The following is an 18,433-nucleotide window of genomic DNA, read 5'->3' as shown; positions in this document are numbered from 1 at the left end:
TCCATGTGATAAGCCAGCCAGCAGCCTTTCCAGGTCTAGATGAGAGGCCAGCCTCTGGCCGCTGTTCAGCTGTGGGAGTGAACTATTTACAGCACAGGAGGCACAATCCTGCTGTCTTCTCCTTCCCCAGAGCCCTGGGAAGCAACCTTGTGACACATGGGTTCATTGCAAGTAATCCACCCCCATCTTGGGGCAAGCACTGCAGTGGCCTGGCTGCAGACACTTCCGCCATGCCAAAGGAAAGGAAGAGAGAAGCTCCCTGTGCCAGACGGATGCAGAGCCAGGAGCAAGAATGTGCTGGCAGGGAAAAAAGCTGTCCCTGGACTACCTGCAGCTGAGTAGCAGTATTAGGAGGGGATAAAACAACTGGATCAGCTTTTATTCAGTTCACCCATCTAAACAGACATGTAAACAAGAACTGACAGGGAACTGGAGGGACGTGGTGCACATACCCGCTGTTGTGCACCACTTGGGCAGAGGCTGATTTTGTTGGAAGAGTGGACATCTGCACTACCCCCTGCCTGGAGGTAGGGGAAGAGATGCCACCCAAGCCTCCCGAAGAGACTTGGATCTACACAGATTGTTTTTATTGATTTTTTTTTTTTGAAGCTGTAGTATCAGCATTTGCTGGTGTTGGGATCCTCAGAGGCTTGCTGCACTGCTACAGAGCAGCCCTTTGGCTGGGTGGGATGGTCGGACACGCCAGCAGTCAGCTGGCGTGCCCAGTTTGTTGCAGAAGAGGTCACCTGTTCCTGGTTCTTTGTAAACCTGAGCTGTTTCTTCCCCAGTGCCCCACCTCCCCCAGCAGTCATTGCGGAGGAAGAGGGATGCCCCGTGGGTCAGTGACTTGACCCTCTTGCAGGTTCTTGACGAGCTGAGCCAGCCAGCGTTTTGTGGTGGTGTCATCCTTCAGGACCTGGGCGAAGGTGGTGTCCTTCAGCTGGTCAGGAAGGCACTGCCTGAGAGCTTCACGTGCCCTACATCAAGAGACAAGAAACGGGGCCCAACAAATAAACTCACAGGGGCAAGAGGGGAGCAAACCCCACTGGGGACACAGTGCTCCTTTGCCTGGAGGTCTCCCTGCCAGAGCCAGCCAAGGAAAGCACTGAGCAGCAGCACTGTAGCAGGTGGCACTCAGCCAGCCAGCACAACTCCCACCCCTCACACTAAACCCCGCCAAGCAGCCTCTGCACCCTGATACCCAGCAGCAAAGTGATGCGATGCTAGGAGAGACTGAGGCAACAAATACACACCCAGCAGCTTTGGGCAGAGCTACTGGTCAGCAGGAGATCAATTTGTATTCTCTCAACTCAATTTCATCTACTGCTAACAGCCTGTCTTGATGCAGAAGAGGCAGAATATAGTGTACCTTCCACCTTAGGCCCTCCTTTGTATCATGTTCAAGCTACATATGAGCTCAGGCAGGAGTAACCTGCATAGCTGGAATTTACACAATCCCCCAACAGTCACTGTTTCTCCCATGCACCATAAAAAGCTCCTGTTACTAGCAAGAAAAAACTCAAAGCAAAAACCCCACCCATCTTCCACACTGAGCTAAAGATGACAGACCAGGAACCTTGATCCCCCCCAGGTGAGCACTGTGGAGAAGAACTGAAGAACTGTGCTTCCAAGGGCACAGGAGAAGCCCTTGCCCAAACTCCTAAAATGTTTACCTGGGGTTATCGGAAAGGCGAAGGTAGCAGCGGACGACATGTTTCAGCAGCCGTGCCGACGGCTCCTTGGAGAGCTGCAGGACCATTTTACCCTGTTTGACAAAGGCCAGTGCCACCAGTTAAAGTCTTTAAAAGAACAGCTTCACAAGCAACAGAGACTGGGAAAGATCATTAAATCACTTACTCTGGCTTCCTGTGCAGCACAGCCCATTACCTTTTATCTAGATACCCCTGCAGGGAGCCTGGTGCTGCTTGCCAAGATGCCTTTGACAATAGCAGCTTGCCATGACTTGGAAAGGGTTCTCCCAGCAGCTCGAGGAACGCTCATCTCATTTCTGTTTATTTTTTACCTTCTAGGACTACTTAGCAACCCTTTGTGAGATTAAAGAGAACCTGGGGTTTCCCCCAGGAAGACAAACACATTCCAAACACTATAAGCTCAGGCTGAGTGACACCATAAGGTGTGGTCCCAAGCTCTGCAACACCCCCTATTCTCATATGCATTCCCTTCATTTCAACATCCTTTTAGGACAATAGCAATACCCTGGAAAGCCAGGCCATAGGACTGGGCTCACCCACACTTGTAGTAAGGTCCTTATCTGGTCTTAGCATGCATCCAAGCAGTGTAGTTTTTCTTTCTGCTACATCCCTTGTGAAGCTGTTCCAGGGAAGCAAGGCACAGACAGATTTTCCCAGCCCAGTCTCTGTTTCTCACACTAAGTAGGACTTTGCACATGGCTGCACCTTTGAACGTGCCCAGCTGAGCAAATTCGCACACCTGCTCTGAAGAATTTAACAGACTGTAGGCTTGTATTTAGGAGTCAATCACATCCGCCCAACAAGTTGTTTTTTTTTTCCTGTAAACTACATTGGCTAGCACTAACCATTTTCCCCATTAGCCAAATTCACCTATATTTGGATATCCTGGATGTTAGCAATTAGCAGGTCCCCCTCATCTGCCCTTTTGCAAGGTTCCTGTTCTTAGCAACTCCCCAGGATTACCAATTATTTCTTCAAAATAAAAACCACAAGGTCCGAAGCTGAAAGTAGCTGGCAGCCGTGGGACTGTTATGAAGACAAGTATGATATATACTTGCCCTGCTCTTCCAATGTGTTGTGAGAGACAGGGATGGGACATAGATCCATGATCTGAAGTGTGTGATCATTCTTACATAAAATTAAATCAATTCACATCCCATCAACAAATGGAAACACACACAACTCTGGAATATCTTTTTCTTCTCTGAAGAGGTTTACCTGTTTTACCTTGGGAACTTAGTATATCACAACTAATATGTGTTCTCTTGACATGCAAACCAGAAGTATACAAAGGAAACATGGAAGCAGAGCTACAGTGCCACAAACAATTAGCCCAACAATTATTTGCCTCCCTCATCCTGTGCTCCAGCCAGCCAGCAGTAAAGTAGCTGCTGAAGATGCTGACTGCTATAGCATATTTTTTTCTTTTTTAGATATAAATACTTTAAAAACAAATAATCTTACCAGTATCATGGCAACATGGGAAAACCGCTCGTAAGTCTGACAGATATATGCCAGCCCTGTGTCATCCAGGAGGATTTTCTGAAGAATAAACGTAGCAACCTAGAATGGGGAGAAATCAAAAAACAAAACATATAAACAACTTATCTACCCTGAAAAGGGACAGCCTTTTGTGGTGCTCTTCTAGGAGGCAGCAAATGCTTTACTCAGTGAAAGTTAGAAGCCAAAATGAAATGCGGGACAGTACTCAATGCCTGGCATCTCTGACTAAAGAAAAGAGATGGACACAAAGCAGAGTGTACAAGATGACTGGATTCGGGTTGCATAAGATGCCAACAACTGCCAGGCCACTCAGGCAGCCTCAGGTCTTGGTATGTTTGGTTTTTGAGGAGGTAAAAACTCCACCCAGACTTGTCCCAGAATTTGTAACAGCAGAGAAGCCAGCTCTGCAGGGCACTGGCTGCCTGGTCAGTCAGAGATGAGCAATGATGTGTCTTTATTAAAACAAACAAAAAACAAAAAGGTACCGTTTTGGAGAGCTCACTGCCAGACTCCATAATACGTAAGCACAGGGGGATAATTTCTGTAGTCAATAAGAAATTTATCACTTCTTGCTCGTCAGTTTTCACCAAGGCCCCTTGAAGTAAAAACAAAATCCAAAATCAGTAAATGATGAACTGTTTCAAAAAAATCACACCTTTCAAAGAGGGCCTGTGCTCTGCCCTCCCCAGAAACCATTCAGTCTGAATGCCAGGCACAGAACTGTCATCCTAGACATGTTGCAGCACATAGCTGGAGAAGAAATCATTCTGGAGGGTAAAAGTAATCAGTGTAAAAGTAATGTGTTTGGGGGTTGTTTATTTTTCAGAAAGGTGATAGACTCTCGGCTGTCCCTCAGTAGTAACTCAAACACAAAAGGATCATGGCACTCACAGAAACCTCCGGGAGGAAGAAATCAATTTTAAGACATTTTAAGACTCTTTATGCATTGAGAGAAAAATTATTTGAGCAGAAAGAAGGAAGTTAAAAATAACAGGATAAGGGGAAGACAGGGAAAATACACCCGAGTCAATCGATGACATAAATCCAGAAAAAGCCCAGCCTTCACCCACCCATCCCAGTGCCTAGCTGGGAGGGCTGAAGGTGAAGGTACAACAAGTCTCCAGGTACTTGTACTCAAACATATTTTTGGCAATGTATTTACACTTCGGTGGGTTTTTGTAAGTGAAAAGGAAGAGGAGTCTGCCTTCACAAAAAAGGAGCTCCTTCCTTTACTACTACAGGACTTGGAAAATCCCAATAACAGGAGACCTCTGACTTTGGCCATGCAGGTCTCTATGCCCACAGCATGAGCTGCTCTAACTCAGTAAGAGATCCAGCGTTAGTCTGGCTGCTCACCAATGACTCCGAGGCTTGTGAGCCGCAGGTACTCAAAGGGACGGGTCTTGCTGACTGTGTGCAGGAAGGGGTACAGGAAGAGAGGAATATGAGCTGCCAGAAAAGCTGATCTGTAGGAAAGAGAGAACACACAATGTTAACAAGGGAAACAAAGTGAGCACACAATCTGGCATTACCACACAGAGCTTCAGACTATTCCTACTGGACCCCATTGCTACTGCTCCTTGAAAGTGGGTAACATTTAATTTTCTGATGGGAAGGCACAAAGCAAATCCTGCACTGGGCACAGCACAAAACCTAACACCTGATCTGTCAATTACCTGCATTCCTGCCTCAGCTGACCAGGAACTGAGCACATCCTGTTGTTTTTATTACATTCTCCTCCCACTCAGACCCTCTGTTTTGTACAGTCACTGCTGCAATTCACCTTGCAGGTTCCCAATGGCAAGGGCTGTCAGCTGCAATGCCTGTGAAAAGCACCTCTCAGAAACAGAGACTGGCTGAGCTTTAGGCATCACCAGAATTTAAATGTGCACTAACACCTTTCCCCAAGAGTCCTCACACTGCCTTCTGCCAGTAGTGAAAAATAAAAATTGCAGGTAGAATGCTGGAGATTGCTCTGCTAACAGAGGGAAGCTCTCTTGCACAATCATACAAAATACTTCTTCCATTTTTAGTTTTAAAACTTTACATGTAAAGGTGAGTCATGTAAAACTACCCTATTTCTTTGGATATCATCTCATGGGGGGGTTGCTGTTTAACACTGCTTTGCAGCAGCTCAAAACCAACTTCAGCTATGCTGCTGCTCAGCAGTAACAGAAGCATGAGATTGAGGATCTCTGGGTAGTTTCCTTCTGAGTTCTAGCTACTGATTATGGCTGAACCAACATCATATTTTTCTCTACTGACATGCATTGGGCACAGCTTGAGAAAACATGAAGTCAGACACTGGCTGAGGACTCCAAAAATGGCTCTGTTATTGCTCCCTTGCCTCACACTTGCCTGGGAAAGACAGTTCTGTTCATTCTACCCTTTCAACAGCTGGTCAAAAAAGAAGTAAGCTGAAATTTAAGTTCTTTTTTGACTCCACAGAATATTCTGAGTTGAAAGAAACCCACAAAGATCATGGAGTCCAGCTCTTAAGTGAATGGCCCATATGGGGACAGAACCCACAACCTATGGGGATAGAAACCACAACCTTGGCATTACTGGTATTGTGCTCTAACCAAGCTCCTTGCCTAAATAATTGCAAGCTCAGGGATCCTTGCACACAGCACTCAACACAAAGGTACCCTTTGCTCTGGCTGACCTCCCAGAAGCTGCCACAACCCAATGTTCTGAGAATTTGCAAGATCTCAGGATGATCCAGGGAATGCAATGCATTTAGGACCATGCAGGTGTCACCCTAATAATCCATGCAAACAAATAAAAGCAGCAGGCAGCTGCTTATCTATCAGCTCTGCTGTCTGTTTTACTTCTCTCAAGTAAAAAAAAAAGGAGCTAAAGTTCTTCTAAAGTCAAACACATGGGCTGAGGTGTCAATATCAACACCTCAGAAAACTCACACAACTTGGAAACACTTACCTCGTTTCAGGGTGTGATGCAACACACTGTAGCAGAGCTAAAGCATTGCAGACTCTGTTGGACTGATGGGCTGTCAAAGTCGGAGGGTTGATTGATGGATAAATATTTACAATTTCCTAAAAATTAACAGAGAGTGGAAAGTTAAAGGAGAAAAATATCAGAAAGATACACCAAAACACTTGCCTGGCAAGGAAGTGCAGTGACAGCAGATAACAGTGAAAGCAGATAGCTCTGCTTTCACCAAGTTACTTTCAATTTACATGGCAGCCACCATGCTGCCCAGGCAAGGGCAGAGCTGGGTCAGAGTCAATTTGACACGGAGTCACAGAGTGCATTCAAACCTTAATCTGCTTCCCCCACCAAAACAAAGATCATACTCCCAAGCAATGGCAATAAGGGATCCCACCAGTTCCTCCCCAGATCCACCTCATGGATGCACAAGCTCTGCAGCATGGAATAAAGACACAGACAGCCCAACCCACCTGAAGGAGTGCTGCGATCGTGCCGAACGAGTGCCACAGCATTGGGGCGAGGTCAGGCACGGACTCGCGCTTCTTGCTCAGCTCCAGCAGAGCATTCTCCCGTGTCTCGGGGCTGGACAGCTCATTGATCCATTGGTAGATCTTTTCACGGTCAACCTGAGCCAGTGCTGTTGGCACAGGCTGGGAGGGAGACAGGAAAGCTTCAGTCCAAACATTTTATCTAGTTCTCAGCCAAACCATTCCCACAATCTGACAGAAAAAGAAACTCCTGAGAAGGCAGGACCTAAAGCTCTAATAAGATGTCCTGGACATGGATCCATCCCTTCCTTAGATTAGTCTTAGTATTTCATGTATTTGAAATTCTAAGGCTTTATTTCCTGGCCTGAATTGTTAAGACAATCTCTCTTAATCCTCTTGTCAAGCAGTACCTTTGTAACTTCATTCAGCACTGAGAGCCAAGCTGCTGCCCATCTGTGCCAGCAGAGCTCCTGGGAAGCAACATACATTTCAGCCAGCTATCATTTGCTCCACCTGCATTTAGCAAGCATTTATTTCATGCTTCAAGTGCAAGATTCCACAGATTCAGAGTAAGGCAGAGGTTACCTTTTTCTCTCCACAAACACCCATGATATTGGAAACTGCCAATGAGATTCACCCAATACATGTGAGAAAAATATTTATACAAACACTAGAAAAAAATTCACTACTTCACCATCAGCATGACACTGGCCACAGGCAGTAACAGCTGCTGTTACCAATGGCTTGTATTGATACCAGGTACATTGTTCACATGCATGGAGCTAAAAGGGAATTTTTCAAGAACGAATTTGTGCAAGATCTCAGGATGATATGATTCCTGTTCAAAATAAGCCCAGAGAAGGGCAGATCTGTATTCCTGGCCAAGACACATTTTCTACTACTCAAGGGAAATTAAAATTTTGCTTCTGCCTGTCTTGAAACATCAGTGAAAGAACAGTATCAAGAGCAACAAGTTGTCAACACAAAAAAAATGAGGAAGAAGAGGGAAAAGAGGGACCGTATCATAATTTCTGTAGAGAAAGCAAGGCACAAGCCTTTTACTGAAACTTTGTCTCCTGCCTCTGCTGGCACAAGCAGCACTTGGTGCAAATAAATGCTCTGCAGGTTTCCTAAGGAGACAGTTTGGTGATTCAGATACAAATTTTTGAAGAAGACAAAAACCATCACCAAAACCTGTGTGAACACTTCCAAAACCAGGTCAGAACCTTTTCAAACACTGCTGCAGTGGTTGTTATTGAAGCTAAGCACAGTCCTGTTGGTACTTGCTGCTCCTGAGCCAGCCCAACCAGCATGCAACCATCCTGCTGTGCACAGTGATCCCAGCTGGGAACAGGACTGTATTTCTTTATTTTGTAACCCCAGCTGAAACTCTTCATGTGCTCCCCACAACAGATGCAAGCAGAGCCCATACTACACTGACAGCAACGCTGTCACCAAGCAGCTTACCACCGAGACACACAGGAGAATACAGAGGAGCCCAGGAACTGAAGAGTGGCTGCAGTGAAACCTGCAGTCCCAGAAAGGATGCAGGAAGGATGGAGAGAGACTTCTCAGCCTTTGCCAGACACTAACAGCTTTCTTTCTCTATGCCTGCAAAGGTTTCCCTCCTCTGTTTATCCCCATCTTATTTCCACAGTCATGTTCAAAGAGATTCTTCCCCAGCTGTGGGATTTCTCTCTGCTCCATCCACCTCTGTTGTATTATTTAACTTAAATGTTCATACATAAGCCAATGTGGTGTTATCAGTCCCTGTACTCTAGGGCTCAAATACTTTTTTAGCTGGTCATGTTTCCTCCTGTCCTCTTTCTTCTCACTGTCATGGTTTAGGGATGGTATTCTCCAATTTAGTATTCCCACTGAAACCACTCCAAACCACTTGCCACTCTCTCTCTCTCCTTCCCCTCCCAGTCCCCCTGCTCCAAGATGGAAAGGGGAATTAGGGGCACAAAAGGTAAAGATCACAGGTTGAGATAGCAACAATTTACTGAGAACAGCAATGAGATAAGAAAACTAACTAATATTAGTGACAGAGGGTACAAGAAAAGAAAAGTTATTGCTCACCCCACAGAATCCCCCCTACAATACCAACTGCTTCCTGGGCCATGCTGGCCCAAACTCAAATCAAGTCCTTCCTCCCTCTCTGAAAAATTATGTGAGGTGGTTCAGAATAATCTCTGGAGCCCAGCTATGCTCCTTCCCATTTAATGCAAGAATTAACTCTGCTCTGGCCAGAACCAGGACACTCACCTACTCAATTTACAATTTTTTCCCCAAAATCTCAAACAAAATTAGTGATCCTGCCAAGTTTCTTGTGCCCCTGCAACTGTGAGTGCAATTGCAATGCTAACTTCTGCACTGAAGTTCAAAAAGAGAGGGAGAATGAACAGAGCTCATTTGTTTTTATGTGAGATGGTGGATTGACAAGCAGTGTAGCAATAATGTTGTTATAATGGTGTTATCTAAAGCTTCTATCTATTTTTCTAGACTCACTGGAAGTTTCAGTTCCTGTAAGCTTAAATACATCGACCCCTTAAAAGCACAATCATGTGCTTGTGATCCCTAGAGAACACTAAGTAGATTTTCCACACAATTAAGTTTCTGATGTCCAATATCTGCCTTAGCCAGAACAAACTGCTTTTCATAGGCTCTATAGTTGCTCTTTTTGTTTTAGTTTATATGGAAAGACATTTTTTTTCCTAATTCCCTATTTCATTATTGTTTCTTCTTCTCCCTCTAAGACCCAAAATTCTGGGGAACCCTGAGGGCCACACAAATCCTCCAAGCTCTAGGACAGAACCCCACCAGGCAGACTTTCTTTTGCACACAGGGAAAGCAAAACTTATCAACAGTATTAGATCAGGAAAAATCTTGTAACGCCTTTTCTCCTTCTTGGAGAAAAGACATCTCTAACACTCACATAACAAATTGATTTAGGCAAAAGGCTTTCTCCTCCTAATGGAGCAGCTGCTGCTAGGCACACTGGTAAAAGTCCTGGTCAGCCAAAGTCTAAGCTCACTGACTGTGGTAGGAAACATTTCAATACAGAACTACCAGCTAGCATAAACTGTGCATAAATTAAATATACATTCAAGTGAGTCCGAAAATAAAGTTGCTCTGTATTCTGAATTTTTTTTTTTTTGTTAAAATTGTCTTTAAAAAGGAGAGGTAACTAGAACACAGACAGAGGCTTAATGGGAGAGACACATAGTAAGAGTCCTTCATGCATTTCCACAAACACTAAAGAATTAGAGTGCTACAAAAATGTAAATGCTGTTTAAGAAAGTTTACCTGATCTGGCACACCTTTCCATGTTCTGGAGAACAGTACTTCAAATCAGAAGTACTTGACAGCACTCCAAGAACCAGTTAAAGACACAAGCATTTAAACAAAGAGGAGAAACTTTAAAAGTTCTTTAACTCCTGTTCATCAAAACTTTACTTACACATTAGCTGTGCAGTCCAACCAGACCCTTGATCTAAGTTCATCTGAAACAGCTGTATCTGCTGGTTTTGCAATACACCTCCCACACTCAGTACACACAAGACTCAGTCAGCTCTAGGAAGTCTTACACATGCCATGAACGAGCATTTGGAGGAGAGAAAACCAAACACAAACCAAATCACGTGGGAGATACAAAGCAATAACCACATCCTTCAAACTTGGCTTCCATTTTTGAACCCACCCAGCCCAAGGTGCTGCTCCACTCCTGCCAGCCTGAACATCAGGCACCATATCCAATCTTGGCAGCTTCCTGAGGAGGAAGAGGGCAAGCACCAGCTATGGCCAGTACTGCACTGCAACGAGGCAAAAGGGAAGCAGGAGCAGGCAGTACCTGCTGCCCTGAGGGGCTTTTCGCTGTCTTCTCTTTCCCTCTGCAGTCAAGGCCAGCAGTAAAACAGCTCCCCAGAGGGCAGAGGAGGTGTCGCAGATAAGTGTTTTAAGGTCACCTAAAGAAGATCTACTCCGAACCCTTTGCCTCAGCGGGAAGGTCTTCTTTATCCCTTCTTATCCTATCTTCTCATGTCCTTACCCTTTTCTTCCCTGTGCTTCCCGCTCCACACATCAGTGGGTGATTTTTTGGATTTATTTTGGTTGTAGATTAATGCATTTTAGACTTTTGTTTGCTTTTCCTCTATGTGCTTTTTAAAAAGTAGAGCAAACCGATTCAACAAAATTTGTCACGCTTCTGCTTTTGCCGTCACACCTTTGCATGTGGTTCTTTAAGGAACCTTAAACCACTGACCCGCTACAGGAGGCATCCAGGCGCAGGGAGGGAGCACGGCAGGCAAGGGGGAAGGAGGGGAAGCCCTACGTGAGGCACACGAGGCAGAGCCGGGTCACCCAGCAGCGAAACCCGCAGGCCCGGGACGAGCCACGCCACAGCAGAGCCCGCACGGCGGGCACGGAGCAGCCGGAGTTCGGCGGCTGCCAGACGGACCGCGCCGGTGATGCCGAGAGTTCGGAGCTCACCGGGGCTCCGCCACCCCGCGGCCTCAAGTTCCCCCCGCGGCCACAAGCGGCCGCGCCCCCGCTCCCCGCACGGCCCGCGCAACGGGGCCCCATCCCCAGCGCCGTCCCGTCGGCGCCCGGCGGGGCGCGGAGCCACGCGCTCACCGCGGCCGTGGCCAGGCTGTGCATGGTCGGAGGGTGGGAGCGGAGCCGCCGCCGCCGCCTCACGCCGCCGTCTCCGCCATGGACTCGCGCCGCCGCGACCTCTGACCCGCCGCGCGGGGCACGCCGGGACGGGGCCGGCACGGGGCCGGGCGGCGCCGGCGCCTGCGCGCGGAGCGGGCGCGCGCGGGGCGCGCCGGGAAGGCGCTGCCGCGCTGACGTGAGCGGGCGCGCGTTGCGCGCTGTCTCGCGCTGCTGCGGCCGGTTCCCGCCATCCGCCGCCGCCGCCGCCCCCTTCCCCCGCCCCCCCCCCCGGGCCTCGCCCCGGGCCCCGCGGGACGCGCCGGAACGCGCCGGAACGCGCCGGAACGCAGGTACCGGGGATCGCCGCCGCCGACTCCTACCCGCTCCCGCCGGCCGTGTGCCCCTCCCGCCGCGCGGCGACCGCCTGCCTTCAGAGCGGCCCGGCCCGGGGCGGGCGGCGCTCCCGTGCTCACCATGTCCCTGTACGGGCGAGCGGCGGAAGCGGAGCGGGGCCGGGCCCGGGAAGAGCCGGGACCACCGCCGGGCCGGGCCGGGAGCGGCGGCGCCTGAGCGCGGGATGCCTGGGGGAGCCTCTCCGGCAGCGCCTCCCGGGCTGCGCGCAGGGGCCGCTCCATTCATTCCTCCTGAGTTTTGTCGGGAATACAAAGCTTCGCCGTGCTTTCCGGAGCGCTTAGGGCTGGGTCTCTCGCCCCCGGGCTCGTGGCTTTCTCGGGCGGAGGGCAGCGGGGGAAGCCGGACACCTCCGGCCCGGCCCTGCCAGGTGGTTGCGCGTCCCGCGCCGTCAGAAACGAGCTCGTTTTCTTAATTTGGAGGCTTCCTCCAAAACTTTGTTTCCCATCTCATACTGGCTTTCCTTGGGCGCTTTTTTTTTCTCCCCCTACCTTAAATCCGTTGAAGTTAAGGGATTTTAAGGACTTCTGTGTCTGAAATTGTGTCTCCTCACCTCTCAGCAGTAAGGAGTCGGTGCATTGCTGTTCATACTGGGAGAGATTTTATTAATCTTAAGTTTCCTTCACTGCTGTCCAGCTCTTCCTCACTGTGTTTAAAAACAGTGAAACGGTTCTACTAAACTTCTACCGAAACTTCAAGTCACGCTTCCATCTTCCTTTAGCCATTATTTGGCCCACCAAGTTGTACGTTTCTCCTTTTTAACAGGTTTTTAAGGTGGAGCACACTTACTGTTGTTAGCTCTTTTCTGTGAGAAAGCATGGCTCTGTTAAAGGTGCACGGACCTGTCCGGATGCGCAGCATGCAGACTGGGATTACGAAATGGAAAGAAGGGAGCTTTGAAATTGTGGAGAAGGACAACAAAGTGAATCTAGTAGTTCACTACAATGTTGGAGGAATTCCAACGACGTTTCAGGTATGCCAGACATTAAGGCTTTTGTTTTAACAGTACATGGATTGTGCTCTCTTGTGAACAGCTGTCCTCTTCAAGGCTATTAAGTGTCCTGCAGACTTCCCTCTGTCACTGTTTCTTGTTCCTCGTTTCCTGAACACTAATCCCTTTGTATAACTCTCCAGTAAATTATTGACACGTATTGTTAAAGGATCTACCAAGGCTGGCATTGAGATACCACTGAATGGGAAGTACCAAAAAAGCAGAAAAAAGTTACAGAAGTATAGAGCATCGTGGTTCACGTTTTAGATTTTTGGAACCTGTAACCTTTCTCTTAATGACACATTTGCATTCTCTAGAGGAGAAGATCCTGACCATTTTATACTAGCTGTTTCTCCAGCTGAGGTGTAATGATGTTAATACACCTAATGTTCAGACTTTGCTGAACATTACTCATTACAGTTGTAGGTTTTTAATGCAGATGCAGATCACTGTTCAAGATTCTATTGAAATATTCAGCCAAATTTTTTCTCATTCTATAGTTGTTTTCAGGTCAGTCTTCTTAGATTTTGTGCAAAATGCCCCAAATCAAAAGCAGAGTGCTTTTTCCATAAGAGATATATACCTGTTTTAAAAATATGTAAATGACACAAGAGCAGTTGGAGGGAAAAAATCCCAGCTTATTTAGCAACTTTGCAACAGCCTAAACTGATCTATATGTTGACTTCTGCTTTTTCACACCACTGTTATTTTTTGTCAATAATGTTCACCAGGCTGTTCTCTGAGACATTTATTTCTGTGTGCAGATGCTATGAAAAAAAGTGAATTTGTTTTTGAAAGGTTAGGTTTTCGCTGTCATAGTGTCCTTAAAAGTCTCAGCAAAGAGTCTGGCAGCTGGTGTTGCCTGGAAATCAAGGCTGTCAGGGAATCATTAGCTATAGATTGTTCCCACCTGTGTTACTGTAGACTTGGAAAGAGTCTCTGCCTTCTCAGGTGTGCTGCTGTGGCTGCAGGTTTGGTTGAATCCACTGTTGGACCATGTTGCTCCTGAGGAGAGCAGACTTGTCTTCCCCTTGTGCATTCCCTGGGTGCCTGTTCTCACACACTCCTTTCTGCCTGGATGAGTGATGTGGTGTGACAGCAACTCACAGGGAGGTTCCACAGGGAGGATGAGCCTACAGAACAGCTAACCATGGCCTAAAGGGGCAGGTTTTCTTCCCAGCCTCTCATGTCTGCTGTCTCTGGCACTTGTCAGATCTCTTCGTGAGCTCAGTGGAGGGTTTTCACAGAAATTTGGGGAAAGGACTGAATGCAGGATCTAGCAGAGGGGGTGATAAGCCACCATGCACCTGGGACTGCAGCAAAGGAAGAGAAGGAGGCTTGTGCTGGAGGGTAGTTTGTGTGAGACATCCCCAGGCTGTTGGCATGCTGCTTCAGGTGTGACAAATTCCTGATGATCTTGCAGTAGAAGTAGCATTCCCTGTTTTTTTGACAAGCTGCTTTGAGAGGACTGTGAGTTCCCTTGTTTTTAGTTTTCTGTAATGGAAGGTTTGGATGGATCCAGCATTATATTTCCTTCTATAGTGACTGGTGTGTCATCACATTTCTTCTGAGCTTTAACTAAGTTGTCCTAGATAGTATTAGGAGAAATACTTTGTTTCCCCACACCTGCCAAAACTTTGTGACACTGACTGGATCATAACAGGTGCATGATGAGTATGGGTGGAGTCTTCTGAAAGCATTTTGAGTTGAAATGGGTTGTTTTGCTCTGAGATAGTGAAGTAATTGTAATTCCTTTGCACTGGACTCAAGTGTTTTAAGAGAGCATGAAAAACTTGGAGCCTATTATTCAATTCTTAGGTCTTTGAAGATATTTTTAGCTTATATTTAAAAAAAATCCCAACAGCCCCCAAAAAAGCCAAACACAAAATACAAGGATTGAGCACAAAGTGTTTCAAAAGCGCAATGTTCCCATTAAAACAGTTACTGATCAAGGTGGTTTTCCAGCCCCTCTTACAAGCTGCTGTTGTGTCTAGATTGGTTTTCCAAGAAGCTAAAGATCTTAATGGAAAAAAAAGAAATCTCGGTGGTGGACATGAAGTGTCTTTTACTATCTCAGTCTTTTCGAGCTACCCTCAACCTGCATGAGTAGTAGAACCTTTACCCAACAGCCAGTTTTTGTAGGTGACTTAGCATGAAGCACAAGTAAGGTTATTATAAAATAGCAGTGGCATCATTAGGGAGCACAAAGTCTTACTAAAATTGTTCTTGTGCTCAACCATAACCCTGAAAGTTTTGGCACCACTTAATTGTTACAATGTTGCATACAGGGTAAGCATGTTTCTTACTGATTTACTCCCTCAGCAGATTTTTTTAAAGCCATTTCAAATCTCTCTTCTCTGGGAGCTAATTGTGAAGTGAGACATTTGTGTTTAATACTTGAAACTTTCCCCATCCTAAATTGTGTTTTGCACTTGATGTGGAGGTTTTTACTAAATGGGACTTCATAAAGTTGTTTTTCCTTTACATTTATAGATGTCACACTGAGTAGAAAAATAAGTTTCAGAAAGCTTATCCATGACTCTAAAGACTGTTGAGCAATAGTGATACTGTCCTTACAGTTCTGTCAGATGCCAAGGTCACAGATTGTATTAATTCTATGAGGTTTAATCACAGAATAATGTTTCCTTGAAGTGGAGCAAGGAGAAGTATTTTGGTGGGAGTCTCTCTTATCCCGTCTGTTTGAAATATTTTGTTTGATTTTGTAAGTATTTTGGGCTTTTAAAGTTGGATTTATGCTTATAGTCACTTTCTTGTTTTCAGTTAAGCCATAACATTAAAACTGTGACCTTACGACCAAATGGCAGAAAACTGTGCTGCCTGATGCTAACACTAAAGGACACCAGCTTTCTGACAATTGATAAGGTACCTTTTAAAGATGCAAATGAAATGCGGATGTATTTGGATGCAGTCCATCAAGACAGGGTTCATACTGGTAAGTGCAATTGTTGTAAATCATGTTATAACATTATGGAGAGGTGTTGTGTTCTCTTTTTCCCATCTTATCATGGTTTAACCATATCAAACAACAGCTAAGCCCCAAGCATCTGCTCAGCCAGTCTTCCCAGTGGGGTTGAGAATAAAATGAGAAAGTGAAAATGAGGAAACTTGTGGGTAGAGACAAAGATAGTTTAGTAAGTAAAGCAAGAGCTGTGCACGCAAGCAAAACAAATGAGGAATTCACTCACCACTCCCTGTGGCCAGGCAAGTGTTCAGCCATCTCCAAGAAAGCAGTACTCTGCCTGTGTAATGGTGACTTGAGAAGACAAACACCGTCACTGTGCCTCCCTTACTTCTTCCCCAGCTTTATGCACTGAGCACAATGCCACATAGTGTGGGATATCCCTGTGGTCATTTGGGGTCAGCTGTCCTGTCTGTGTCCCCTCCTGGCTTTCTGGCTCCCTGCTTCCTGAGGGATGATGTGAGCAGCAGAAAAGGCCTTGCCTCTTTGAGAGCAGAGCTCAGCAATAACTATAACATCTCTGTTATCAGCACTAATTCCAGGACAAATCCTAAACAGCCTTATCATCTCTACTGTGAAGAAAATTAACTCTGCTCCTGCCAAAATCAGCACACATCTTCAGCACATTTTGTCCTTGTGTTCCTGGCTTTCTTTGCACTTCTGTAAATGCTTCTTTCTGGCCTCCAACCCCAATTTTGTTTTATACCTTTCTCATGCTGAACAATAATCTGAGATTAACATACAGGATTTGTTTAAGTTGTGTGTTGGTATTTGAAAGGTTGTTAATCGCCCATGCACAGTCTCTTCTTTTTTTATTTTACTTACTTTATTTTGCTTTTCTTAAAGATAGGAAGCTTGCTGCCAAGTGGCTAAATTACCAGTATGAGGGATATCCATAAACACGTGCTTATGTCTGTGCATTCAGAATATTGCAGTCTGTTGGCAAGAAATCTGGCATGCCCTTTCCAAAATCAACTCCAGCTAAACGTTTTGCAAATAAAAATCCCAGTCAGTTAAATGACAATCAGCTTGATTATTGTCTACTTTTTCTGTCAGCTGGGAAACCCTCACAAGGTTCTGGCAGTTTTGGAGGTGTGCTGGGCAGCAGGACCACACAGAAGGAAGCTAACAGGCAGTTCTCTTACACAGAGAACCAGGTTTGTTAATCTGTACAAATTTTTCCTCTCTAATTTTATTCTGTTCCTCTCTTCCTCTCATTCTCTTTACTGTATGTTGTAATGGCACTGTAAAGACTTTACATCCAAAGTGTTTGTAATCTAGAGAGCTTGGAGTAGATGAGTATGGGGTGGTTGGCAATGCTGTATCTTGTTTGTGAGGAGACATCTGTATGAGTAAGAAAGGTCAGTGTCTGGCTATGGAAGTCAGACTGTGCTCTTCATATATGAGCTTTTAGGCATAGAAGAAGTAGAAATAGAAGGAAAGTACTTGACTGAGACTTGCTTCTCACATAGTTCTGAATCTCCCTTTGTTTTATGCTGAACACCTTACATGTGTGTGACCATGTGTTAGTCAGCATAGGTCTTAATGGGTTTAGCAGACTTCAGCCAAATGTGTACATTGAAAAGCAGGTGATCCAGGTTTATGTCAGAATAAAGTTACTGAATTTGTGGCATTCTGCTCACATTTTTTGTGTAAATTTCGCGGACTTTCCCCCAGAAGTTGTTTTCCTTCAAACTATTTTTTGTTCTTCTTTTTCTCCCCAGATTTCATGGTGTATCTACTAGCTTTTTTACTTAGTTATCTCTGTGAATATACTTACATTACTGCCCTGAGGGAGACTATTTCTGACATTTTCCCAAAACAAATTCTACATGTTACCTTAAGGCAATCTCACTCTAAAAACTTGAGGCTGTATATGCAGTGGTGAGATTAGACATGTTCAGTTTTCAAGTCTAAAATTGACAACATTCCTTAGCTGAACAATTATTACCTCTTTCCATTGCATCACATATAGGGCTTGTTTGACCCAAGGCAGTCACTGTTTTAATTATGTGGGTTTTAGTACAACTTTTTAATATTTTTAATTGTAATACCACCCAGGATTGATCTGGGGATAGTTAGGAATCACGCCTTGGGTTCTTTTAATGTCAAAGCTTGTAAAGGAGATTTTAAAAACTTAAGTTCAACTGACTTAGCATTGGAAAATGAGAAGGGAAAGTGGTTACTGCAGTAGAGTTTAATGTTGTATGACTCAGTCAAAATTTTACCTATGTCTAATTAGTGTTTAAACTCTCTGAATGTCTTACAAGTAGTATCTCTCCACTTCTGGATGCTACACTGTAGCAAATAAAAAGTGGTGGAAATCATAGTTTAGACTAAAGATGGTCCTGTTTTTTCACTCATGGGTTTTCTCCCTGGGCCGCTCCGCTTGGGCTTTGCAGACTCCTCCCAAAAGAGTGACTGTGGAGAGTAAGGAGGAAAATACATTCCGCAAGGTGCTGGGTACCCCAGCGAGAGGCTCTATTAAGAATTCTGCTGGAGCTGGAACACCAAGCAACAGGGTGAACATTTCAGCATCTCCTGCATCATCAGTCCCTCACAGGACAGGCTTGTTGGAGAATCGGTAGGAGGGTTTTCTTCTTACTATGATACTGTAAAAATTAAGTCTTTATAGAGCTACAGGTGGAACTCAGTACACTGAGACATTAGAAGGGGGATATAAATCTTCCTCTAGTTTTGCTGTTACTTTTAACAGGATGTTAATACATGCTTTTATAGC

General features: G+C 45.6%; 2 protein-coding genes across 3 annotated transcripts in view; one reads left to right on the top strand and one right to left on the bottom strand.

Annotated features, from left to right (window-relative positions):
- Window positions 1–358: 358 nt before the first annotated feature.
- Window positions 359–11,446, bottom strand: CNOT9 (CCR4-NOT transcription complex subunit 9). Of its 2 annotated transcripts, none has more exons than XM_068195551.1 (8): window positions 11,291–11,446; window positions 6,638–6,817; window positions 6,156–6,271; window positions 4,572–4,681; window positions 3,701–3,810; window positions 3,177–3,275; window positions 1,675–1,765; window positions 359–984 (listed from the first exon to the last, which is right to left on the bottom strand). In XM_068195551.1, the coding sequence occupies exons 1-8, from the start codon at window positions 11,312–11,314 to the stop codon at window positions 809–811; spliced, it is 906 nt and encodes a 301-aa protein (XP_068051652.1). In that variant the 5' UTR covers window positions 11,315–11,446; the 3' UTR covers window positions 359–808. The 2 variants fall into 2 exon arrangements, with proteins under 2 accessions (XP_068051652.1, XP_068051651.1); XM_068195550.1 differs by having other exon boundaries at window positions 359–977; window positions 1,674–1,765; window positions 11,291–11,433.
- Window positions 11,447–12,487: 1,041 nt separating this feature from the next.
- Window positions 12,488–18,433, top strand: part of USP37 (ubiquitin specific peptidase 37) — a 33,685-nt gene continuing 27,739 nt past the window's right edge. Inside the window, exons 1-4 of the mRNA XM_068195547.1 lie at window positions 12,488–12,695; window positions 15,495–15,666; window positions 16,750–16,850; window positions 18,096–18,277. Of these exons, the coding sequence (XP_068051648.1) occupies window positions 12,540–12,695; window positions 15,495–15,666; window positions 16,750–16,850; window positions 18,096–18,277 (611 nt within the window). The 5' untranslated portion in view covers window positions 12,488–12,539. The remainder of the gene's footprint in view (window positions 12,696–15,494; window positions 15,667–16,749; window positions 16,851–18,095; window positions 18,278–18,433) is intronic.

This window comes from Anomalospiza imberbis, chromosome 7, assembly GCF_031753505.1.
Source record: "Anomalospiza imberbis isolate Cuckoo-Finch-1a 21T00152 chromosome 7, ASM3175350v1, whole genome shotgun sequence".
In the NCBI taxonomy this organism is placed as follows: domain Eukaryota; kingdom Metazoa; phylum Chordata; class Aves; order Passeriformes; family Viduidae; genus Anomalospiza; species Anomalospiza imberbis.
This window is presented reverse-complemented; position numbering and strand designations above follow the sequence as displayed.

What these genes read in the sequence shown, in the direction of transcription:
- CNOT9 (XM_068195551.1), bottom strand. Translation starts at nt 11,314, where the DNA reads ATGCACAGCCTGGCCACGGCCGCG. An exon ending in GCATCACACCCTGAAACGAG is followed by an intron (nt 4,682 to 6,155) that starts GTAAGTGTTTCC and finishes TCTTTCCTACAG; the next exon opens with ATCAGCTTTTCTGGCAGCTC. An exon ending in TCGCCTTTCCGATAACCCCA is followed by an intron (nt 985 to 1,674) that starts GGTAAACATTTT and finishes TTCTTGTCTCTT; the next exon opens with GATGTAGGGCACGTGAAGCT.